Source organism: Microcebus murinus, chromosome 2 (genome assembly GCF_040939455.1).
Source record: "Microcebus murinus isolate Inina chromosome 2, M.murinus_Inina_mat1.0, whole genome shotgun sequence".
In the NCBI taxonomy this organism is placed as follows: domain Eukaryota; kingdom Metazoa; phylum Chordata; class Mammalia; order Primates; family Cheirogaleidae; genus Microcebus; species Microcebus murinus.
Genome location: NC_134105.1, coordinates 2,168,245 through 2,192,642, shown reverse-complemented (window position 1 = coordinate 2,192,642; position 24,398 = coordinate 2,168,245). Strand labels below are relative to the sequence as shown.

Here is a 24,398-nt window from a genome sequence, read left to right as displayed (position 1 = left end):
AGCTGCTCTACCTCCAGAGACCCTCCATGCTCCTGGTGCAAGCCTCTGTCCCCTCCTGCAGGTCCCCCTGCTCAGCTGCCAGGGTCACCTTGTGCACACAGGTGAGACCTTGTCCTCCATGGCTTTGATCAGTCACAAACCCCTCGTTCTAATCCATTTCCCCCCCACACCCCGTTTTCCCATACTGCAACCACAACTGGCCTCCTTGTTTCTTCTGGAACACTCCAAGCTCCGTCCTGCCCTTGGGTCCTGGCTGTGACCTCTGCCTGATGAGCTCTTTCCTCTGCTCACAGCTGCCTCCTGGTCATTTAGGTCCCAGTTCAAATGCCACCATGGGGAGGGAGCCCCTGGCTCTGGCGTGACCCACCACTTACTCTCAGACCCATGGCAATGTTTTATTTTCTTGGCAGCCCTTACTACTCTCTGGAATGTTATCACTGGTTTACTTCCATGTCTGGGGGCTTCCCCTGAGTGTGACTCCCTTGGTCCCCTGCCGTGCCCAGCACCTGGAGCCATGGGAGCCTGAGAGATGGCTGTGGTCTCAGTTTCTGAGGGCTGGGAGTCCCTCGGTCTCCCCTGGCCCCTTGGGCAGCCCCAGCCAGGCCCCCAGGCTGTCCTGCGACCCCACAGACCCAGCACCAGCTGGTTCCTGAGTGTTGCAGTGTGCGGTGGCGGAGCTAGTTTGGGAGCTGTCACTGGGCTGTTACTTGTCAGATCTTTTCTCTTTTGACTTTACTGTCTCCGGCCTCCCTCTCAGAGTTGGGCTCTCTTGGCAGTGTTCTCCTTCCCGCCCAGGCTTTGCCCCTAGGGTCTCTGGCCTGAAGGCAGGTGGAGGAGCCCGTCTTGAGGAGCAAGGCACGTGGGTGGGTGCCCACGTCCTGTGGCCCGGGGAGCAGCAGCTGCCAAATTCTCTTGGGAGTTGGGCTGGCTGGTCGAAGTGAGGGCCCGAATCGAAGCTCTGCTGCTTGTTGGCTGCGTGGCCTCGCACGAGCTACCCAGAGCTCTGCCTCAGTGTCCCCACTTGTAGAATGGGAATATAGCACTGGCTACCTCATAGAGGGTTATTATGAGGACTAGTGAGACGGTGCACGTGGAACATTTAGGTCACAGTGCCCAGCACATAATAGTTGCCCAGTAAACTGTGGCTGGTATAATTAGCACCATCCAAGGGGGGCAGCTGTCCTGTCTTCCCCCAAGGAAATGCTTCCAAGGCTTGTGCCCTCGTCCAGTAAGCCTGGGGGAGTGGGAGCCTGGGTGGGAGGAGGGCCAGAAGTGTGATGCCGGGGTGGGGCTGGGGGGGAGCAGGAGAGGGGCTCGGAACAGGCAAGTTCCCTGCCCGGCTGACCCAGCCCTTCCCCAATCACAGCCAAAGCTGGTGAGCCCAGGCTTTCCCCTGGCTGGGCAGCGTGGTCCCCCTGGCCCCAGTGGCATTTGAGCGGCCCTACCCTGTGAGCACCTCAGGCTTTCTTAGGCCCAGGGGCCAGGAGAAAGTGATTCCCAAAGGGCCATGAATTTTTAGCTTATCCCTCTCCCCCGAGGAAGTGTTGTTTTGGGGGGGATCCCAGGGAGCCTGATTGCATTTAATATTCTTTTCTGGGAGGAGGGAGGTGACCAACACACTTTGCCTAGTGGCTTAGCTAGTGGGTTGTTCATTCTTGTTCCAAGTTGATCAGGAACTAAGATCCATCTGTCATTTCATTAGTTCATTCAATCACTCGCCCATCTATTCATCCATCCATGTATCCACCTGTCCACCCAAACATCTACCCATCCGCCCATAAAACAAACCAATTAACCATTCACTCACCATCAATCCATCTATCCATCCATCCACCATCCATCTGTCTACCTATCCATCCACTACCCATCTATCCACCCACCAGCCATCTATCTGTCCATCCACCATCCATTTATCCATCCATCCACCATCCATCTATCCATCCATCCACCATCCATCTACCTGTCCATCCACCATCCATCCATCTATCCACCTATCCCTCCACCATCCATCTATCCATCCATCTACCCACCATCCATCTATTCACCTATTCATCTACCATTCATCTATCCACCTATCCCTTCACCATCCCTCTATCCATCCATCCACCCACCATCCATTTACCTATCCATCTACCATTCATCTATCCACCTATCCCTCCACCATCCCTCTATCCACCTATCCACCCGCCATCCATCTATCCATCCATTCACCCACCATCCATCTATTCACCTATCCATCTACCATTCATCTATCCACCTATCCCTCCACCATTCCTCTATCCACCTATCCGTCCACCATCCCTCAATCCACCTATCCACCCACCATCCATCTATCCATCCATCCACCCACCATCCATCTATTCACCTATCCATCCACTACCTATCTTCACTATCCATCAATGCATCTATTCATCCATCCACCATCCACCTATCCACCTAGCCATCTACCATCCATCCACTGTCCGTCCATCCACCATCCATCTGTTTACCTATTCATCCACCATCCATCTATCCACCTCCGTCCACCAGCCATGTATCCACCTATCCATCCACCAGCCATGTATCCACCTATACATCCACCAGCCATCTGTCCATCCATCTACTACCCATCTATCATTTCACTATCCATCCATCCACTATCCATCCATCTACTGTCCACCCAATGTATCTTCTCTGGGCCAGGTACTGAACACAGTGAGTGGTGTTCAACTGGAAAACCTGTGAGACTTTCTGCTTATCTCCGTGGCTCTGTCCTTATTTCCCTCTCCCCTGTCTTTCTCTCGCCCTGTCCCCATGTATGTCAGTTTTTGTCTCCCCTGGGTCTTGCCTATGCATCTCCCTTTCTGCCTGGCCATCCCACTCTGTTTCTCTTTTGTCCCTCCTTGTCCCCCCAGGGTCTCCCAGGCCCTCCCCTCCTTGCCTGTCTTTCCTCTGCTCCCCCACCCCATGCCCTGGGCCCCAGGCAAGTTCCCCCTCTCCTCCCTCCAATCACCCGCCCCACTCAGGACTGATGCTTTCTTTTGATGAGATGCCAATGAGGTGATGTCTGGGTTTTGTTAAATGTCATAAATAAATTATTAATCCTCTCTTGGGCAGGAGTACTGCCCACCCCCCCACCATCAGCATAGAGCCTGGGCCACAGGGGAGAGGTGCAAGGACTAATGGGGACTGGGCGTTTCTCCTTGGCCAGCCCTAGGGTGACACTGAGAACCTGTGGCCCAGCAGTTCCTGAACCAGAGACCCTTGGGCTTCCCTGGGCTCCACTTGCCATTGCCAGGCGCCTGCTGGGCACTTTTCATCCGCAGTTTGTACCGCCCCTGTGAAGGGCTGCGTATCAGGCCCATTTTACAGGTGAAGAAACAGGCTCAGTGAAGGGACCTGCCCCCAGGACAGGTGGCAGGTTGAAGGCCTGTGCTGCCCGTTCTCCTCCTCCTGGCCACCAGGTGGCCTCGCTCCCTGCTTGGTGCTGGCGGGCGCATGGGACACAGAGGGAGCCCGTCTCCCAGGCCGTGGAGGGGACAGTGACGCTGGTGACGTGCCAGCTCCTGTCTCGGCCCCTCAAATCCTTCGACCACTCAGGGTCATATGACCTAACTTTCCCTGCGCAATCACGCGCTTCTCTCTTGCTCTGATCACCCTGTGTTTGCCGAGGCAGCTGCCAGGGGTGGTAGGGGCTGGAGCCTGGGCAGGGTGTGACCCGTAGCGGGTGTGTACATGGGGACTGTGTGTGGACCAGCCTTGTCCTGAGGGAGCCCCTGTGACCTTCCAGACCAGGGACTGGCCTGGGCTCAAACCTGGCTCTGCCACCTATCTGTGGAGCTGAGATGTGGGCCAGTAATGAGGTCCTTTGAACCTCAGTTTCCCCATCTGCAAATGCAGATAGGAATAGTACCCATCTCCCGGGGTTGCTGTGTGGAGGAGACAAATTCATACGAATGAATCAATGCCCCATGCTAGGAGCCTGGCGCAGGTGGTATTGGCCACTCCCACTATTGTGGCTCCTTACCCTGAGAACGGCCCCAGCTGGCTGGGCTGCAGTGGCAATGGCTCGGCCTTGGCCAGGGGGCTGCAGGGCCAAGATGGGGGGCTGGGTGAGCTCAGGAGGAAGCAGCAGAGGCACCTCCCTGGGCTGCGGCCAGACTCCGGCCCCACCCGCCACCTCCCCAGGCACCCACGGCCACCTCCCCAGGCCCTTCTGACTGCCAGGCCTCCTCAGGAGGTAGGAATAACAGGGCTAATGGGTCCTAATTATAGCCCAGCTGAATCCATGAGCCTCAGGCCCTGAGGGGCAAGGCTGGCTGGAAAAGCACTGCCAGGCAGGCCGGCAGGTGAACAGCCTGCAGGACACAGTCCTGAGGAAAGGCCACTCCTCCCCGGAACCCCCCGCTAGGGCGGGTGGGATCCCACCTCGCCACTGGTTCACGCTCCTCGCCTGGGAGCCCCTGGGCTCCTGCTCTGCCTACCAGGTGGGACTGCGGGGGAAGGCCGGGGGCCTGGGGCGCAGGGCTGGGTGCTCCAGCCGTGGCTGATGGTGGGATTGTTGGGTGGTGACTCCCCAGTTTGGTTTTGGAAGCTCAGGGCCTGTTGCAGAGGAGAGCAAGGGTCCGAGTGGGTGGAGGGGGCTGGGGCTTGGCTGGAGACTGGGGTGTGTGGGGTGGGGTGGTGGGGGCGGTGCCACAGAGGGTCAGGCCTGGGGTGTCCTCAGGGCTCCCCCACCAGAAGCCGTGTGGAGAGAGGAAGGGCCTGTTAGAGAATGGGTGGGCAGGGCCGCCTCCTCACCCCTGTGTGGCAGCTCTGGAAGCTTCCTGGAGGAGGGTTTCACCAGGCAGATGGCCCCGGGCCGTGAGGTCTTCTGAGAATGGAGGGATCTGTCCGTGGCAGAGGGTCTGGGGCCGTGTCCCGTCTGGGTGCAGGTTGGGGCCTGGTCCCCCTCCCCAGCTGCAGCCAGGTGTGCATACCCTTGTCCGTTCCGCCCGTCTGTCGGTCAGTCAGTGACTGTGTGCTGGGCTGGCCCTCCCGGGTCTGGGACGGCCCTGTGTGGAGGGGACAGCTGGGAGGAGACAGAGGTATTGCCCCCCCTTGAGATTGCATCAGCCGGAGCCCATTACATAAGCTCTGCTGGGCACGCCAGGGTGTGGGGGCGGCTCTGCCCGGGCGGTCTCCCGCGGGGGAGGCGGGGGTGGGTGGGGGAGAGGGCAGGTGTGGACCGCATCCCACCGGCCACCCAGCTCCCTGCCCCTTCATGGCAGGACTCAGAGGGACGGGATGGGGTGAGCTGGAGCAGCCCCTGCCCTGCCCGGCTGCTGCGCCCGGCCGTGCCCGCACAACCCGCCCTGCCCGCGCCCTGCTGTGCCCTCGCTGCTGCTCCCTTCCTTGGCAGCGCCCCTCTCTGCTGGTCCTCTGACCACACTCAGGCCCCTCCCCTGCGGCAGCGTCCAGTCCTGCCGGGAGCCTGCCCCTGGCACCTTGTGTTTACGCGGCCACCCCTTGGGGTGTGCAGCCCCTCAGGTGGGGCGGGGGCTGTGCGGGGCGGGGTGGGACTTGCGCCCTGGGTCGGGGAGGCCACAGGAACCTGGCCACCCTGGAGGGAGGTCCCCCCCCTGATGGTGATGCAGCCCGTCTGCCCCTGGTGGGGCGCGGTATGTGTGGGGCTGGCCCCATGGGATGCAGGGGCGGAGAGCCATGCCCTCCTTGGCCACAGCGCCCTTTAGGAGTGGGGTGTGGTGGCTCCAGTGGCACCGCTGTGCCCCAGAGCCCAGGGCGGAGCCTTCCCCTGAACACCCTTGGGACTCTGGGGGTGCAGGGCTCCCAGGCCAGGTGAGGGGACGCTGTGGAGGGCGGGAGGCGGATGTTGGGTGTCATGGGTGCTGCGCACTCGAGTCCCCGCACCTGCGCGTGGCTGGTTTCTGAGCGGTGGGCGATGATGAGAAAACACTCCCTTGTGGGGAGGGGCCTGTCCCTGAGTGTGGTTCAGCCAGGTGCTCTGCGCCTTTCTGGGGGCCCCAGGACCGCTCGCCCTCCTCAGGGCCCACTTGAGGCAGTCCTCAGACTCCCAGTGTCATTCCCTTTTGTGTCTCCCCCGTCCACCCCAGGCGGGCAGGACCCGGCTCATTCTTCTCTTTTCCCTCGGTTCCCCCAGTCGCTTGCTTCTGGGCACACATGGGATGGGGGGCCCACCCGTGGAACCAGGGGGCACATGTGGAACCAGGGGGCACACATGGGAGGGGGCACACATGGGAGGGGGCACACATGGGACCGGGAGGCACACATGGGAGGGGGCCCCACATGGGACAGGGGGGCACACATGGGAGGGAGGGGGCACACATGGGAGGCAAGCACACATGGGCTGAGGGGGGCACACATGGGGGAGGAGGCCCCACATGGGACCGGGAGGAACACATGGGAGGGGGCACCACATGGGACAGGGGGCACACATGAGGGAGGGGGCCCCACTTGGGAGGGGGCCCCACATGGGACCGGGGGCACACAAGCTGGCAGGGGCCACACATGGGAGGGGGCCCCACATGGGACAGGGGGGCACACATGGGAGGGGGCACACATGGGAAGGGGCCCCACATGGGACAGGGGAGCACACATGGGAGGGGGCACACATGGGAGGGGGCCCCACATGGGACAGGGGGGCACACATGGGAGGGGGCACACATGGGAGAGGGTACACATGGGAGGGGGCCCCACATGGGACAGGGGGGCACACATGGGAGGGGGCACACATGGGAGGGGGCCCCCACATGGGACAGGGGGGCACACATGGGAGGGGGCCCCACATGGGACAGGGGGGCACACATAGGAGGGGGCACACATGGGAAGGGGCCCCACATGGGACAGGGGGGCACACATGGGAGGGGGCACACTTGGGAGAGGGCACACATGGGAGGTGGCCCCACATGGGACAGGGGGGCACACATGGGAGGGGGCACACATGGGAGAGGGTACACATGGGAGGGGGCCCCACATGGGACAGGGGGGCACACATGGGAGGGGGCACACATGGGAGGGGGCCCCCACATGGGACAGGGGGGCACACATGGGAGGGGGCCCCACATGGGACTGGGAGGTATACATGGGAGGGGGCCCCACATGGGACTGGGGGCACACATGGGAGGGGGTCCCACATGGGACAGGGGGGCACACATGGGAGGGGGCACACATGGGACTGGGAGGCACACATGGGAGGGGGCCCCACATGGGACCGGGGGCACACAAGCTGGCAGCGGGCTCTCCGACCACCGGCTGGAGTGGAGGACCAGCTCTCTCATGGGCCCCTTCAGTGGACTCACAGAGGTTTTTCCTTCTGGAAGCCTCCTTTGTCCTGAGGGTGATGTATCTGCTCTGGGTGGTTTGTTTCTTGTGGTGACTTTTGGCTGCTGTTCCCGCCAAGAGGTCCCTCCTCGGTCCCCTCCACGGCCCGGGGCTGGTGCCCGGGAGCTCTGGCCCGGCTGCCCTTCTGCACTCCTGATGGGTGGCAGAGCCAGGCCACCGTGACCCCATGGCAGGGGTCTCATGTCACACTGCCTGCAAACACGTGGCAGCCCCCTCCTGCAGGTTGGAGGTGAGCAGGGGCAGAACTGACGGCCAGCCTCTTCTTCAAAGGTGCCGCCTCCGGCACCCACGTGCTTTCCTCTCGGCCTTTAAAGTCTGGACCGGAGTGAGGGATCCGGGAATCGTGGGCGGGTCCTGGACAGCCCGCTGGGGCGGGGCGTGCAGCATCTCTGTGGACTTTCACACCTCTCTGGAGCCCGGCTGGGATGCACGTGGCGGCTGTTGTGTGTGTGTGTGTCTGGGCGGAGGGGTGTGTCAGCCTGCGTGTGCCTGGCGTGTGCGCGGGGGCAGGATGGAGGAGAGGGGGGCAGGATGGGGTGGGGGGCAGTGTGGTCCTTGATTCCCCACTCGGGGATCCCACCAAACCCACAGGCGTCCCGGCCTCCTCCCTGGTGGGCCCCTCCTGCGTAGCCCCAGGCACTTGCTCTGCCAGCTGCATGGGGCCCCGGTGATGGGGCCCAAGTGTCCCCATTGTCCTGCATTCACAAGGTGCCTCCTGGCCACACCCCGATCCTCTGGGGGGCAGAGAGGGATCTCGCTGAGGTCTGCCCTCTGCTCTGTCGGCCCCCACGCCTCCCCAGGGCCAAGAGGCTTTGTGGTTCTCTGGGGGCAGGGCTGTCTAGTGAGTCACTTAGTTTTTGCTCATCGAGGTCCCGTTGTCTGGGCACTGTCACACCAGGACAGAGGAGGGAAGGAAGGGCCCACGGGTGAGGGGCTGCGACTCTGCCCACGGCCGTGGGATTCCTGTCCTGGGTTCTTCTACCTCACCAGGTCTGGGGAGGGCAGGGGGCCGTGCCCGGCACGGTTGGGTGACGGTGGGCGGGGTGGGGGTGTCCCAGCTTCCCCCGAGGTGTCCCTGTGTCCCTGGAGCTGTCCCTGGGGGAAGCGCAGGAGTCACCCACCCGCTCTGACTCTTCCAGAAGAAGAAGATGGTGGCCTCGAAGCCTTCGATGACTTTTTCCCTGTGGAGCCCGTGAGCCTTCCCAAGAAGAAGAAACCCAAGAAGCTCAAGGAGAACAAGTCGAAAGGGAAGCGGAAGAAGAAAGAGGTGAGGGGCCTGGGATGGCGGCTGGCCGGGGGTCCCGGGCGTCCTGGCTCCCTGGACCTCGGAGTTCCGGAGTATCTGAGAGCTGAGTTTGAGAGAAAACCGCCAACCCAGTTTTAGTGTGGAGTGTTGAGTGCAGAGCATTTCTAAGACACGTGGGAAGTGTCCTGTTTCTGAACAGCATGTCGGAGGGTCCCCTTCCCTCCCTGCTGTCGTGGCTGTCCTGTGCGGGGACGGGACCCCGTTTCTGTTGACACTGGGCCTTCCCTGGCTCTCTGGCCTCTGCCCTCCCTCCCTGCGCCCTGGCCGGCCTCTCACAGAAACCTGACGAAAATGGAGTACCTGGAAGAGTATTGGGCCCCTGGTGAGGGATGGCCACCTGTCAGTGCCGTGCTCGGCCGTGGGGACCTGACCTCTGCTTTCCTGTCACCTTCCTCCTGTTCTGGACAGGAGAGGTCACTGCATGCTCTGCTGACTCTGGGTTGGTGGGGTGTGATGGTGTGAACCTGTCCCTTGTTTCCTGTACTGCTGACACAATTGGGGCATGTTGCCACGTGCTTCACGTGGACTCACTTTATCCTCACACTGGTGGGACAGGGGTGATGATAGCCGCTCGGCAGATGGAGAAACGGAGGCAGATTTGCAGCTTAAGTGCTTGTCATTTGGACTAGGACACTAAGCAGCTGTGGGGAGAGCAGTGGTGGAGGCTCAGAGGTGGCATGCCCAGGGCCACACAGTGGCAGTGCTAAGTTGTGCATCTAGCAGGCCCTTGCTAGGCCTGGTCCTCCCCGGCCTGCCTGCCCCAAGGGGACTTGCTGCCACCTCTGTGGCTTTCTTGCTTCCACTGTCCAAAGGGGCCCCGGGCGGCCCAGCCTTGCAGGTGGGAGGCCAGAGGGGGCCACTGGGGAGGTGCAGCGGGAGGGGAGGTTGTAGCACCCTGGGGTGCCCTGGGCAGAGCTGGGCCTGGATCCAGGCCCCTGCAGAGTGACAGGGGGAGAAAGCCACGGGGAGACCCACGGGAGCTGCCCCAGGCTGGAGCATTCCCTGCTGTGAGGGTTTTTGGGGCCACTGTGGGCATCTCGCCGTCCCCTGAGTGAGATGGGGTCACTGGAAGGCTCTGAGCAGAGCAGGGACGTGACGTGATTCAGTCTGGCAGGGCCTCTGGTGGCTCCAGGGGCAGAAGCAGAGACCCCTGAGCGGGGAGAGATGGTGGTGGCAGCTCCCCTGCCCACCTCCCTGCTGGTCTGGGAACCCAGAGGCATTTGGGGGCCTCTCCTCTGGCACCAGCCTGGGTGCATCTGGAGAGCAGAGTGACCTGGGCGTTGGCCTGTCGGGAGCTTGGGAATGAGCTTAGGGACACCCGGAAGACGGGAGGCGGTCAGCCCCACCCCCTCCGGCCAGAGCCACCTCAGGTGCACCCTGCTGGGCTTGCCCAGGTTGGGTCCCTCAGCCACTGTTGCTGTGGGCCTTGTGCTGCCCTGCAGCCTGCCACCCTCACCTGCCACCCTCGCTCGACACCCTCGCTCACCACCCTTGACCCCCACTCTTGCCCGCCACCCTCATCTATGCCACCCTCACCTATGCTACCCTCACCCGCCACCCACGCCCGCCACCCACACCTGTGCCACCCTCGCCCCCCACCCTCACCTGTGCCACCCTCACCCCCACCCTCGCCCCCACCCTCGCCCACCACCCTTATCCATGCCACCCTCACCTGTGCTACCCTCACCCGCCACCCACACCTGTGCCACCCTCGCCCCCCACCCTCACCTGTGCCACCCTTGCCCCCACCCTCGCCTGCCACCCTCACCTGTGCCACCCTTATCCATGCCACCCTCACCTATGCTACCCTCACCCGCCACCCACGCCCGCCACCCACACCTGTGCCACCCTTGCCCCCCACCCTCACCTGTGCCACCCTCGCCCCCCACCCTCGCCTGCCACCCTCACCTGTGCCACCCTTATCTATGCCACCCTCACCTATGCTACCCTCACCCGCCACCCACGCCCGCCACCCACACCTGTGCCACCCTCGCCCCCCACCCTCGCCTGCCACCCTCACCTGTGCCACCCTCGCCCGCCACCCTCACCTGTGCTACTCTCGCCCCCACCCTCACCCGCCACTCTCACCTGTGCCACCCTCATCCGCCACCCACACCTGTGCCACCCTCGCCCCCCACACTCACCTGTGCCACCCTCGCCCGCCACCCTCACCTGTGCCACCCTCACTTGCCACCCTCACCTGTGCTACCCTTGCCCCCCACCCTCACCCGCCACCCTCACCTGTGCCACCCTCACCCGCCACCCACACCTGTGCCACCCTCGCCCCCACCCTCACCTGTGCCACCCCCACCGGCCACCCTCACCTGTGCCACCCTCTCCCCCCACCCTCGCCCGCCACCCTCACCTGTGCTACCCTCACCCCCCACCCTCGCCCGCCACCCTCACCTGTGCCACCCTCGCCCCCCACCCTCGCCCCCCACTCTCACCTGTGCCACCTTCGCCTGCCACCCTCACCTGTGCCACCCTCACCTGTGCCACCCTTGCCCACCACCCTCACCCGCCACCCTGGAGGGAGAGAGTCCAGGTGCATGGACCACACCCCATGGCCCCTGTCCAGGCTCCTACACTGTGTCCCCAAAGCTGCCCTTCCAAGCCCTGCCTGGCAGCTGCATCAGGCCCCTCCTCCCTCCATGTGGGCACGTGTGTGTGTGTGTGTGTGTGTGTGTGTGTGTGTCTGTATGTGCCATCCTTTCTTCCCTTGGAGAGACCCTGGGCCCTCGCCTAATCTACCTCCTCCGTTGCCCAGTCTGCCATGTCCAGGGTCAGTGTGTGTCCAACCCCTCCCAGGACACCCCGCCCTTCGCCATGGGGCTGGCATGGGGGCCGCACGTAGGAAGGGCCCAGGGCGGGGGCCCTGGAGGGAATCTGGGCATCGAGGCTCCCGCAGACTCACCGACCTGTGCTCCGAGGTTCTTTCATCTTCCGAGGGGCTCGGAGAGGGTGAAGCTCGCTGTCCCTGGTATTTAGACGGAGAGGTAGAGGCAGGAGAGGGGGAGGGGGATCCCGAGCCTGAAGGCTCCCCACTGAAGAAGGTGCTGCAAACCAGCTCCTCTGACACGGGGCTCCCCCAATTCCCTTCTCCACTGCGCTGGCACTGCGCCCCGGCCCCGGAGCTCTGTCCTTGGGCCAGGCAGAGGCAGGTGGTTACAGGCTGCAAGGCCCTGGGGGTGGGCACAGGGCTTTCTTGTGGACGCTGTGGAGTCTCCTGCTGCTGACACCACCCTCACCCTTCAGACCCGGCCCTGTGCACCAGGGCCGAGGTGGCGCTGGGGCCCTGCTGCCTCACGGCTGATGGCAGGGGCTCCTACACATCCCCCACCCACCTCATGGGAGCCAGGACCTGGTGGGAGGCTAGGCCACGAGGGGCAGTGCCATCTGGCCCTTGGGTCTCAGGCCTTTGGGCCAGCTCTGCCCCCTTCCCAAGAGCTGGGGGGAAGGATGCAGTGGGGTGCACCAGGGGCCTGAGGGAGCTCTGTCCTTCCTTTCCCAGGCAGGGCTGGCTTTGGGCACAGGGGACAGCAGTGGCCCTGGCCTGGAAGGGGGCCGGGGGTGGGCAGGGCCTGGACAGTGGCTGGGCTTGGGGTGGGGGCCTGGTGGCCTCCAAGGCCAGAGAGGGCTGGTTCTCTGGCTGTCATTCCCAGGTCTGTCCCCTCCCTCCTTTCTCTGAGAACATGTTTGTGTTTTTATCTCTCTGGTTCTTGTCTGCCTGTCTGTCTGTCACTGGGCCGCGCACACTCTGTCCTTCCCTCTGGCCTGCGCTGGTCTCTCTGCCCTGGGCGTATCTTCCTCTGTCTCCTTTGCCCTCTCTCTCCCCTCTCCATTTCTTCTTCCCCCTCCTGCCTCATCTGCCTCCCTCCTTCCCTCTCTTTCCCGCTCTCTACCCCCCTTCTGGGCCCTCTCTCCTTCCTACCGAGATGCACTGCTGGTTCCCACAGGGGTAGGGTGGACAGGAGGCCTCCCCGATGCACCCCGGGCCGTGGCCGCCCTCCCGGTCATCCCTGAGAGCCTGGCTCGGACCCGCCGTCAGGTGTTAGGGTGCTGGACCCCACTGCAGCCGGAGAGCAGGCTCCTGGCCACCCTGTGCCCCTGCCCGCCGCCCAGCATCCTAGAGCTCCAGGGCAGGGGCATTTCACCGCTTTGCCCCTCTCCTCCTCCTCCGACCAGGGGCCCCCAGATGAGGCGTGAGAGTGGCCAGGGCGGGTGGGCCCCAAGCCGCAAGTCCTGGATTCTGCTTTACATAAAATAACCGGGCTGCAGCCAGAACCTGAGCATATGTAGATGAAGCTCCTTGTCAGACCCTCGCGCGCGCAGGAGGGAGAAATGATTTCAACCTGTACTGCAGCAGTTACCATAGCAACCAATTATTCAGTGCTAAATTATAACTGTTTATAACACTCGTGAATGGGAAGGCTCATATTTCATTCTTTCTTTTTCCCTCTCAATCTTGAAGGACCCCAGATTGAGAGTGACCAACTCTCCGAGTCCCTCCTTTCGAGTTTAAATGCCTCCTTTTCCAGGAGGGGAGGGGGGAGCAGGGGGCGGCCTCGGCTGAGAGAGATCCGTGGGGCTGGGAAGGAGCAACGGTGGCCGGGGCTGCCCACTTGGGTCCCCAGGGTGGGGATTGGCCTGCTGCACCCTCAGTGGGGCCTGGGCTTAGGGCAGAGGCCCCTCCTGCCGGCCCCGCCCCCGCCACGCATAGCTGGGCGCAGTGCTCCAGGCAGCTGTGCAGGTAGATCCATGTGGGGACCCCAAGTCTGCTGAGGTTCTCCAGCCAGTGGGGCGTCCCCCACAGCCACACCGAGGGCTGCTGCAGCCCAAAGGTCGGTGCCAAGGTCAAGGGCTGACTGTCCTGATTTTCACAACTGGCGCAGTGTGGTTCGGTCGCTCTCAGACCTCAGGGCTGGGTTGGCTCGGGGTGAATTAGGGGATTCTGGGTCTGTGCCTGGGTCTCCTCCCAGCATGTGGCTAGGCCCCCACCCCATACATTTCAAGACACTGGATGGCAGGTCCACCTCGGGTTTGTGGTCGTTTCTTCCCTTCCTGCCACTGAACGACGTTACGTCCCTCCAGGTCCCTTGACCGGCTTCTGCTCTGTGAGCTGTTTTCGGAGCCATCTGCAGTTTCCCCTTTGCCCCTTCCTCTGCAAAGAAAGATTTGGAAAGAAACAACAACAAAAAAGGAGGCTCAGTTCTAAAAGTATCTGAACAGCTGGATGCAGGGTTCTGCTGTGGATACAGATGTGTTCTCACCCCCACCCTCAGCCGCCACACCTCGGTGTGGGAGAGGGGTAGGGCTCAGCGAGATCCTGGGTGGGTGGGGGCCAGGCTGGGCAGGCTCCCCTCTGCAGAGGCTGGGAAGGGTGGGTGGGCTGTGGCACTTGGGGAATCAGAGCCTTCTCTCCAGCTGGGCTCCCCCCAGTGCAGGTGGACCGAGGAGGGAGAGAAGCCCCGGTCCGTGGAGGTAGGGGGTGCCATCTTGCCCAGGCTCCAGGGGCCACTGGCAGGCTGCAGACGTGCCCTGCAGTACTCCAGCTCCTTCCTCGCCAGGGATCTGTGCCCTCCTGCCTGCCGCTTAGCTCGAGCGGACGGTGGGCCAGCCCTGTCAGCGCCTGCCCTCCCGAGCTGCGAGCCGTGAGCTGCACACGCTGTTGCTCCTGCCAGACAGCAGGGCCTGCTGGAGGCACCTTCCCTTCCCCTCCCTCCTGCTCCCTCTGGGCCACTCCTGGCCGCTCCTGCTCCTGGGTGTCATGGGGCCACCTTCCCGTCAGGTCCGGGTCGGCTCACGCGGGAGTTGCCACGGCGGCCCCGGCTTGCCCTAGCCACGCCGTCCCGTGGCAGGCGGCCTCTGTGCAGTTAGCTCTGGCCCAGTGCCAGTCGCAGAAGTGAGGGGCGTGAGGCTGGCGTGTGTCTTCCAGTGTGTCGTCCTGGCTGTGTCTTTGGCTTCCAAGCGGAGTTGGGGTCGTCATGGGTCACCTGGGCATTTTCTGGGCATTACCAGAGTCAGGGCTGACTCTGCTGTCTGGGCGTGGGCATCGTGTAGGGGCAAAGGCCATGGATTGTTCTGGCCCCAGACTGCTCTGGCTCTGCTCAGCCTCTGGCTGAGGCCCCTGTGAAGGGCACGGTAGGGAGGCCTGGGCTGGGAGTCCCTGCGTGCTGGCTGTGCTGCCCTGTCTCTGAGCACTGCCTCTCTGTGCCTCGGCTTCTTCCTGCCAGGAGTGTTCAAGGCCTTTCCTACACTCCCCTTGGTTTCGTCCTTTGTGGCATGCCCACCTCACAGAGGATGAAGCTGAGGTTCACTTGCTGCAGTGACTTGCCCAAGTCCCAGGCTAGTTGGGGACGGAGCCTGCCCAGGGAGCCCCAAGGCCCATGGGCAGACCCCACGGTATCAGCCCCGGGTCTGCCGGCCTCATCCATGGTGGGTTTGTGGGGTCTGCTCCCCGGCAGCCAAGGGCCAACCATGGCCCCTTCCTCTGTCCGCGGTGCTGAAGTTCATGGCGGCCTCTCCCCACATCCTTACTTACCTTTGCTCGAACAAGGGCTGGGAGAGAGGGCTGTGTCTCTCAGGTCTCTCGAGGGGTGGTCTTTTGAAGCTGCCCAAATTCTGACCCCCTTGGGGCAAATGGACATCCCTGTCTGACCTCCACCTCCCCCGAGGACTGAGGCAGAGCCCGGGAGATGTGGCCCCAGGGCACAGCGTTGCCACCAGCCCTGGAAGCAGGGTCCCAGTCAGCCGCAGAGTCAGTATGCCTGGAAACACCCAGGCCCTGGAAAAGCAAAACGCATGGAGGCTCTGCTGCCTGCCAGCTGCCAGTGCCGGGACCCTGGCGGGACCCTGGCGGCTTGATGGGCAGAGAGGTTTGGGAGCAGGAGCCCGGCGGGCGGCAGGGAGAGGGGAGTGCAGGGGCATGTGGGCAGGGCGCTTCCCCAGCCGGGCTTGGGGAGGGCCCCACCAGCAACCTTGTCTACCCTCAGCCAACCGATGGGATGTGCCTGTGTGCAGCCTCTCACCTGGGAAAAGGCAGGTTATCACCTATTTAAAGTGTGGCCCTAAAGGCCAGAGATGGGGCGGGGCCTCCCAGGATGCTCAAGGCAGACCCGCTGCCTGCTCTGCCCCCCACTCTCCTGCCCTCCCTCCCTTGTCCCCTCTCCTCCCTCCTGCCTCATCCTCTCTCCCTGCTGCTGTTTCCTGAGCTCATTTTTCATCTCTCCAGTTCTCTGCTCATCGTTTGCTCACCTTGAAGGCAGTTAATGGCAATCAGGAGGACAGGCCCGTGCTGGTAATTGCAGCCACGGCGCCCAGCTCTGCCTGGGAGGGGCCGGGAAGGGCTTTGCCAGCCTGCTGGCATTGCTGAAGGCCAGGAGTAAGCTGCTTTCTCCGAGGGCCAGTGCCTTTCTTGGGGGGTGGGATGCTGTGGCTGTAAACGCCCTTATCTCCATATAAATGGGCCATTTTCTGCCTGTACAGACAGGAAACTAAATCAAGGAAGCCAGGCTTAAGAGCTGCCTAAATTACCTTGTCTCATATTGAGAGGAAGCAGCCGGGGTGGGGGAGGGGGAAGGTGGGCCTGTGCCATAGCAGCTTCTGGAGAGTCCGAACGTGCACGCCACGCTGTTTGTAGGTCTCCCTTGATGAGCACGGTTCTGCAGGATGCACACGGGAGCAGCTCTGGGGTGGGCACGGGTCGGTGGGCCCTCTCCTACTCGCGCTTTCCCTGTGCGCTTCGTGTTTTGACTCTGGGCATCACAACCTCGGCCCCAAGCTCCTTGGTCCTGGCACTGTCACATAACGCTGGTTAAAATCTTAAAGTCTGTAGAAGCCTGATGGTGACTGACTCGGAGCTCGCCCCCAGGGCGGCAGGAGCAGGCTGCGCCGGGCTTGGCGAGAGCCTGGCCCGCACACTCCGGCACTCGCCGCCGCGCTGCCCCCGGGGATGAGACCGCGGACTCGGGCTGGGCTTTGGGGCTGAGCTGTGGGCCAAGGAGTGGGGCGACTGATCCCAAGTGTGGGCCGGGACTCTGGGTGTTCTCCGGGCCTCACTGCCCCCCCTCTTTCCCAGGGGAGCAATGACGAACTGTCAGAAAACGAAGAGGAGCTGGAAGAGAAGTCGGACAGCGAGGGCAGTGACTACTCCCCTAATAAAAAGAAGAAGAAGAAACTCAAGGACAAGAAGGAGAAAAAAGCCAAGCGAAAGAAGAAGGATGATGATGAGGATGATAATGATGACGGGTGCTTAAAGGTAACCAGCGAGGCGGGATGGGAGGGGCCGGGGCTGGGGCAGAACGGCAGCCCCTTGGAGGGGATGAGCTGCCTGCCCGTCGGATCTCTGCCCTCTGACCCGGGAGCCCCTGTGAGCACGTGCTCATGCGTGTGCTTATATGTATGTTCGTGTGTGTGCTCATGCGTGTGCTGATGCTCACGCACGTGCTTGCGCATGGGCTTGTGTGTTCATGTGTGTTCACACGTGTGCTCGTGCGTGTGCTCATGCATGGGCCTAACATGAAAGGGTGAAATTTAGGAATCCGTGGGGGAAAGCATGCAGCATCTTGCCGGTGTGCTGGCTGCTCTGGGCAGCAGCTATTTCTGGGGAGAGCGGTGGACTATGTGGGCTCAAGTTTAGTGTCAGGAACCTCTTGCTTGGAGCAATTTGGGAAAATAAAACAACAAATGGAGGCTTAGCCACAAAAAGCGGTTGGCAGCTCTGCTTATGGTAGAAAGGGAACTTTCTTACCAGCAGGCGTCCTGAAATCCTGCCCGGGCAGGCGTTCAGAGCATCCCCTGCTCGAGCAGAGGGGCTGTGAGTGGGTCCCCAGCTGTCCCCTGGGGAAGTGTCTTCCCAAGAATACAGGAGATGATGTGAGCCTGCCCAAGGCTTTAGGGCCATCCTGAGGCCCCCCGAGTCTCAGAGGTGGCACCGTGGGTTTCCTTGGGGAGGGAGGGGCCGGGGCGAGGCCAATGGATGGGCTTCCGGGCCTCAGCTCTGGGGCGGTGGGCAGGTGACATTGTCATCCGGCAGCACTTGCTCCCTTTGTTCTTTTACAAGGCACCAAGGCTCAGTTTGGGCTAGCCGTGGGTTTGAAGATAAATGCTCCGTAAATATTAGTACAGTCGCGGTGGGTGAGGCAGTGTCGTGAATGCGATGACTGAAGTTGGGAAGTGCCGGAGGGGGAGGTGTTCTTACCGGTGGTGTCCCGACACCGGGGTGATCTGTGAGTCAGTGGATGTGTTGTGAGTCATCTCTGGTGACAGCCGAGGGGCTGACAGTTGTGAAAGAGTAACTTAAGGGAGCAACTCAGGGTTATCCTGGAACAAAATCGTCCTCTTGTTCACCTGCGGCTCCGCTCCTCTGGGTGGGGGCGGAGGGGCCCATGTGCTTTCAGGAACGGCTGTGTGTCCATGGGGGCAGGTCGGCCTCGGGAGGGGCCCCACGTGGGAACATCTCAGAACTGTCCTGGGACGGGGGTTTGGAGGCCTCCCGCTGTGCTGCCAGGGCAGCGTTCTCTGTTCCTGGAGGCGCCAGGGCAGAGGGAGGTTATGTGTACCTCCCAGTGGCCTTCCACTGCGGGACCCCAAAGCCCAGCTCCAAGGGGCTCAGGTAGTAAAGGGATTGGTGGGATGGGGGCCTGGGAATTGAGAGGCATGGGGACTCTGGGGTGGCACCCTCTGGTGTCATCCAGGGCTGTTTCTCTGCATCTTTTGCTCTGTAGCCCAGGCCGGGCACCTGTGTGGGAGAATGGGTGCAGCAGCAGCTGGGGGCCTCTGGGCACATCCAGCAGGAGGGAGAGCAGGTCTCCCATGTCCAGGTGTCCAGGCAGGAGACCCAGTGTTTCCCGCTTAGGCTGGCTCAGGTCACGTGACCAGCCTGACCAGGGACTTTGGCCCAGGAGTGGTGTGTGCAGATTGGTGTGCTGGGCCACTGCGTGGGGGGAGAAGCTCAGGGCAGCCTGGAAGCTGTGGGGTGTGGGGGGAGGAGGAAGGCAGGGTGCGTTGGGTGTCAGCAGCTGCTGACACGTGGCGATGTGCCCTGTTCCAAGCACCTGTGCTAACTCACTCTCTCCTGTGGGGCAGGTGCTGTTGTTCTGATTTCACAGATGGGGAAACTGAGGCAGAGAGGTTAAGTAACTTGCCCACCTCTCACCACTGGTGTGTGGCAGAGCCAGGATTAGAGCTGGCCTAAGCCCATAGCTAGTGCCACCCGTCTGATCCCAGCCAGCCTGGGCCGCATGGTCATCCGGTCATCTGATCCCTGGGCTGGCTGGAGAGCTCACTGGATGCCCCTGGGGTGCCCCCTTTGTCTCCCCCTCTGTTTGGAACGTGAAGTGGTGGGTGCGGGACCCTCTCAGGGTCCTGCCCCCAGCTGGACCACTGCCCCATGCCCCTGACCCAGCAGGGTGTACCTTCCTGTCCCTAGAACCCAGCAGTGGCTTGTCCTTCATGGGGGCTTCACCTGGGGGTGCCTGGGGAGGCTCATGTCTGTCCAACATGCCCAAGGCAGCCCCGTAGCTGCTCCCTCCCCTGGGACATTTCCCTCCTGAAAGCCGTCTTCCCCACTGTGCTGTCCCGCTGCCCCAATCCCCCAGCATCCTCCTCCCAGAGTGTGAGTCCGGCAACTCCTGCCCTGAGGTCCTGAGCCAGTCGGGCAGCCCTGTCCCAAGACGGCGGCCCGGACTTGGGGTCCGGCTTCCTCTCCCACAGCTGGCTGGTTTCCCTTTCCGGAGGTTCTGGGCACACACGTGACCCCCCAACCCTAGACCGTGACATTAAACATTTGGCCTGGCACCCCCGGGGCAGCTGGCGTGTGACGAAGGGCTGGCAGGGGGGCGGTGCTTTGGGATGTTCTCGGTGGTGGGAACCGCAGACATGACCCTCCCCACCCGGGGCTGGGGGGTGCAGGCAAGAACCCCCACTCTATCTCCGGCTTACGCCTCCGCAGGAGCCCAAGTCCTCGGGGCAGCTCATGGCCGAGTGGGGCCTGGACGACGTGGACTACCTGTTCTCGGAGGAGGACTACCACACGCTGACCAACTACAAGGCCTTCAGCCAGTTCCTCAGGTGGGTCCGGGGCTGGGCGGCGCGTCCCTCAAGGCCTACACGTCCCGTGGTGGCACCAAGTCAAGGGCAGGGGCAGCGGGACAGAGCCCCGGCTCCCGGGGCAGGCGTGGGTGCTGTCAGGCTGACCCGATGACCTGGCAGAGCTGGCACGACCCCTTTTGTTTTAACAGACAGTGGGGCCTTCCCTCATTGGCCTGCCCCTGGGCCCTCGAGTCCCTTCCCTTTGGGGGAGGGGGTTCTAGCCTTTCCTGGGGGGGTCTTTAGCCGCCATGACCTCTCTCTCCCCAAGGCCCCTGCACCCCTCTCTGACCTCTGGGGTCTTGCAGGATCTGGAAGCCCAGTGAGAAAATTGTGTGGGCAGGGAGCAGGGGCGTTTTGGGGGTAGACTGTCATCTCAGCTTTGCCCTCTGCCCGCCCCCTCCACCTGGCTTCCCTAACCAGGAACCTGGCGCAGTGCCTCGGGTCTCAGGTGTGGGAGAAGAAGGGGTGGCCCCTCGCCGCCCTGCCTTCACCCTCCTGCCTCCCCCAACAGGCCACTCATCGCCAAGAAGAACCCGAAGATCCCCATGTCCAAAATGATGACCGTCCTGGGCGCCAAGTGGCGGGAGTTCAGCGCCAACAACCCCTTCAAGGGCAGCTCGGCGGCGGCGGCAGCGGCAGCAGTGGCTGCGGCTGTGGAGACGGTCACCATCGCCCCTCCGCTGGCCGTCAGCCCCCAGCAGGCGCCCCAGCCTGTGCCAGTCCGCAAGGCCAAGACCAAGGAGGGCAAGGGTGAGGCTGTGGGTGGGTGGGCACTGAGCCCTGCCTGGAAGGGGCCCCCCCAGATGCTGTGGGAGAAGCCACTGGCCAGACCTGGCCACGGAAGGCTAGACCCAGGCAGGCAGGGGCAGCTGGGGTGCCCCTTGCTGGGGACTCAGTGACAGTGTGACCCTGGACTGATAGGTCCTTTCTTGGCAGTGATATGTAGCATTATAGCTTCTGCCCTATCTTTGGGGGCCGGTGGATGGGCTGGAGGCGGTGGCTCACATCTATAATCCTAGCACTCTAGGAGGCCGCGGCCAGCGGGAGGATCGCTTGAAGTCAGGAGTTCGAGACCAGCCTGAGCAAGAGTGAGACCATGTCTCTACTAAAAATAGAAAAAATTAGCCGGGCATGGTGGCGCATGCCTGTAGTCCCAGCTACTTGGGAGGCTGAGGCAGGAGGATCACTTGAGCCCAGGAGTTTGAGGTTGCTGTGAGCTAGGCTGATGCCACAGCACTCTAGCCCAGGCAACAGAGTTGAGACTCTGTCTCCAATAAAAAAGAAGCCTGATGGAGAAGCAGAGGAGATGATGTGGCAGAGCTTTGGGGACTTTACGCTGGGCCAGCCCAGGAGGCCCTTGGATTTGGTCATGGAGGAGGAGGGAGGGGAGGCCTGCAGCATGGAGCTCTCCAGCCCTAGGCTTCTGGGAGGAGGTGGGCTCTTGAATTTGAGGCTGGACTGTTCCTGGGAGGAGGCCCAAGCGTAGCCTGTCGATCCTCTGTCTGAGCACCCGCTGTGTGCAGGCTCCTTCTCCAGGCCCTCAGGGCAGCACGGACAGTCAGGTCCCTGCCCCTCCAGCTTTAGGATCCAAGAGACAGGCCAGAGATTTGAGCGGGGGTTGGGATGGGTATGGTCAGGGCTGGCTTCCCAGGGTGCTGCTCTGGGCCTGGCCTGGCAGAAGGTCCAGATCCCAAACCCGACTTGGGGGGGGTGTCTGGGTGAGAGCAGAGGGGCAGCAGAGCCTCCCATGACTTGCTGGGTGGAGGTTTCTGACTTCTAGGGGGTGGGGGCATTGATCTCCCAGGACTGCAGATGGTGGGATTGCCAGCAGCTCAGATTTGGGTTTTGATGGGGGCCAAGGGGGCACTGGGGACCCCTTGCTTCGACCCTAAGGAGCTTCGGTTTCTTGGATGATGCTGGGGCGCCATGTCTGGCCCTTTTGCTGCGTCTCTGCAGGGGGCCTGGTGGGGATCAGAGCCTGCCCTGTCTGTGTCCTGCTCTGTCCTGGTCGGCAGGGCCTCAGGAGGGGCTCCTGGCCTATCCCCACCTGCCCAGCCTGCCTTGCTGTCTCATTTCCTCTTGGGCTCCAGCCGCTGAGCTATTGATTCCCGGAGCTGCCTATTCAGAGCTTGGGAAATTGAAATAGATTTTCTGTGGCGCCACTGAGGGTGCAGCTGGGCTCCCGGCTCCATGTCCCTGTGTGTGGTGTGGCTGGAGGAGGGCCCGGGCGTGGGTTCCTGCCTCCAGGCCCCTCCTTGATCGGCCTGGCAGCAGGAGAGGCTGCTGGGGGTCATTATTCCCCAGGTGGCTAATTGCCCTGTGGCCAGCTCCATAAAAACAGCTGCAACCCTGCTGGCCTTTCCTGGGGTGACTGGCAGAGTTGGGGGCGGCCTTGGGTGATGCCAGCGTTGCCTGGGTCCGGGGAGGCTGGCAGGTGGGAGAAGGGCTTTCGGCCCCAGGACATCTCTCTGGGGCCCAGGCATGGACCACAGGTGGGCAGAAGTACCCTTGGTGGCCCTGCTGGCTGTAGGGCTGGTGGCTCCATTGTTGGGGGCAGCTCCTTTCTGGGCATGGGGACAGTATAAGGGCTCTTCCCAAGGGAACTGGCATTTCTTCTGGGCATGGAAAAGGGGCAGTGCAGTGGCCAGAGCAGACAGACTCGGGCCAGGGTCCTTCTCTGGGTTTTTCCCTTCCTTGCTGTGTGATTTTAAACAAAATCTTCACCTCTTTGAGCCCCAGCCACCTCGTCTGAAAGGGGTGATGGTGGGAGTGACCCTTTCCTGATGGTTACGTGAGGACTCAGTGACATGATGGTGGTCAATCAGTGGCACTGCTGGCTATTGTTACCGCTGTTTTTCAGGGCCTGGAGTGAGGAAGAAGATCAAAGGCTCCAAAGACGGGAAGAAAAAGGGCAAAGGGAAGAAGGTGGCCGGGCTCAAGTTCCGCTTTGGAGGGATGAGCAGCAAGAGGAAGAAAGGCTCCTCGGTGAGTGTGTGAGAGCGTGTGCACACACACGCGTGTGTGCATGTGCGTGCATGCGTGCCTTCATGTGTGTGCACAGGCAGGGGGAGGGCTGGGCTGACCCTGGAAGGCAGCCTTCAGGTCATTCTCCCGACCCAGCTGGGGCAGTTCCTGCAGCCCTTCCCTACTCTTTCCATTCTACCTGCAGGCCTGCTGGGACTCAGTTTCCCCATTTGTCTGCTGAGGGGTTTAGACTGTGGGCAGGGAGGTCTCCTGCCTGCTGGGAGCTCAGTCCCCACTCCCGTTGTGCACAGCCGCCGCTCCCTCCGGCCAGCAGGCACGAGAGTCTCCTGCCCTTTGGGGTCCTGCAGGCCTTGGGAGCTGGTTTGAGCCCTTATTACCTACCTGTGCCCCCAGGGTCACGGGTCACCATCGCCCCTCCACTCAGTCCGCCCCTCAGACCCTAAGCCTATGTCTCAGCCTTGGAGGACCCCTTCTCTCTGTGTGTGGGGTATTTACCTTCCTCACCTCACCCAGCCCTGCAGTGGGGCAGAGACAGGAGCTGCTATTCCGCCTCTTGGCAGCCCGTTACGCAGCCGTAATGCAGGGCAGTGTGGCGCAGAAGGTGTGGCCCGCCCCGTGCTGGGGTCCAGCTCAGCTCAGCAGATATTTGTTGAGCACCCAGCAGGTGCCAGGCCCTCTCTGCTCACCATGGTGGTCCCTGCTCCTGCGGTGCTCATCATCGGGCAGGCGTGTTCTCTGGCAGAGAGCCAGCGATGCATCGGGCAGACCTGGCACACAGCTGTCCAGTGGGTCCCATGAAGGAGAGATCTGGGAGGCCTCCTTGGGGGAGGTGTCCTTGGGGCTGTCCCCTGAAGGATGTGTAGGCGTTTGGCAGGATGCAGGGCAGGGTCTGGGGAACAGTATGGAGCAGAAAAAGGAGGGAGTGTCTGAGATGTGGAGAGCAGGGCTCAGGGAGTGTGGCGGGACATCAGGCTGGGCTGGGGGCGGGGCTGTGGGATAAGGTGCTAGCTGGGTGGGGGATGAACCCCAGGGAGCACTGTGTCTTGAACCTTTTCTGGGCCCTGCCTCACGCCACGCTGCCCAGGCCAGCAAAGCCCCCTGGATGGAACCCTCCGGGATGGAACCCTGTCCTCCCCCAACCCTGCGCTCACGGGCCCCTGTCCCCCTGCAGAGCGAGGAGGATGAACGGGAGGAGTCGGACTTCGACAGCGCCAGCATCCACAGCTCCTCCATGCGCTCCGAGTGCTCTGCAGCCCTGGGCAAGAAGAGCAAGAGGAGGCGCAAGAAGAAGAGGAGTAGGGCTTCTCCTCCCAGGGTTCTTGGGCCCTGAGGGGCGGGGGGGATGACGTAGGGGGTGCAGCATCTCCCCTTGGGAAGCAGGGGAAGGGCATCCTCTTGCGTTGGCCTTTCCGGGTCTTGGCCAGGCAGTTTCCTGGTGCTTCCTCAACTGCCCTCTGCCCTGGTGTCTACTGTCAGGGGAGGGTGTCCTGTCCAGTGAGGACAGAATAAGGAACCTGTGGTGTGAGCCACCCAGGCATTCGCACTGGCAGTGTGGGTGCTGGAGCAGGAAGTGCTGCTTCATGTCATCCACCCCTGTTCAGTCACCCACCTGTCTACCCACCCACTTGACACCCACCCACGCCCTCACCCCTCTTCCTGTCCCCTCTCCTTCCCT

At 62.4% G+C, this 24,398-nt stretch overlaps 1 protein-coding gene across 4 annotated transcripts in view; it reads left to right on the top strand.

Moving 5' to 3' along the window:
* CHD5 (chromodomain helicase DNA binding protein 5) overlaps positions 1-24,398 on the top strand; it is a 64,212-nt gene that overhangs the window by 2,222 nt on the left and 37,592 nt on the right. For all 4 annotated transcript variants that reach the window (XM_075993399.1, XM_075993410.1, XM_075993407.1 and 1 more), the window contains exons 2-7: positions 8,481-8,608; positions 16,725-16,904; positions 19,599-19,717; positions 20,250-20,488; positions 22,599-22,723; positions 23,895-24,018. In XM_075993399.1, the coding sequence (XP_075849514.1) occupies positions 8,481-8,608; positions 16,725-16,904; positions 19,599-19,717; positions 20,250-20,488; positions 22,599-22,723; positions 23,895-24,018 (915 nt within the window). The remainder of the gene's footprint in view (positions 1-8,480; positions 8,609-16,724; positions 16,905-19,598; positions 19,718-20,249; positions 20,489-22,598; positions 22,724-23,894; positions 24,019-24,398) is intronic.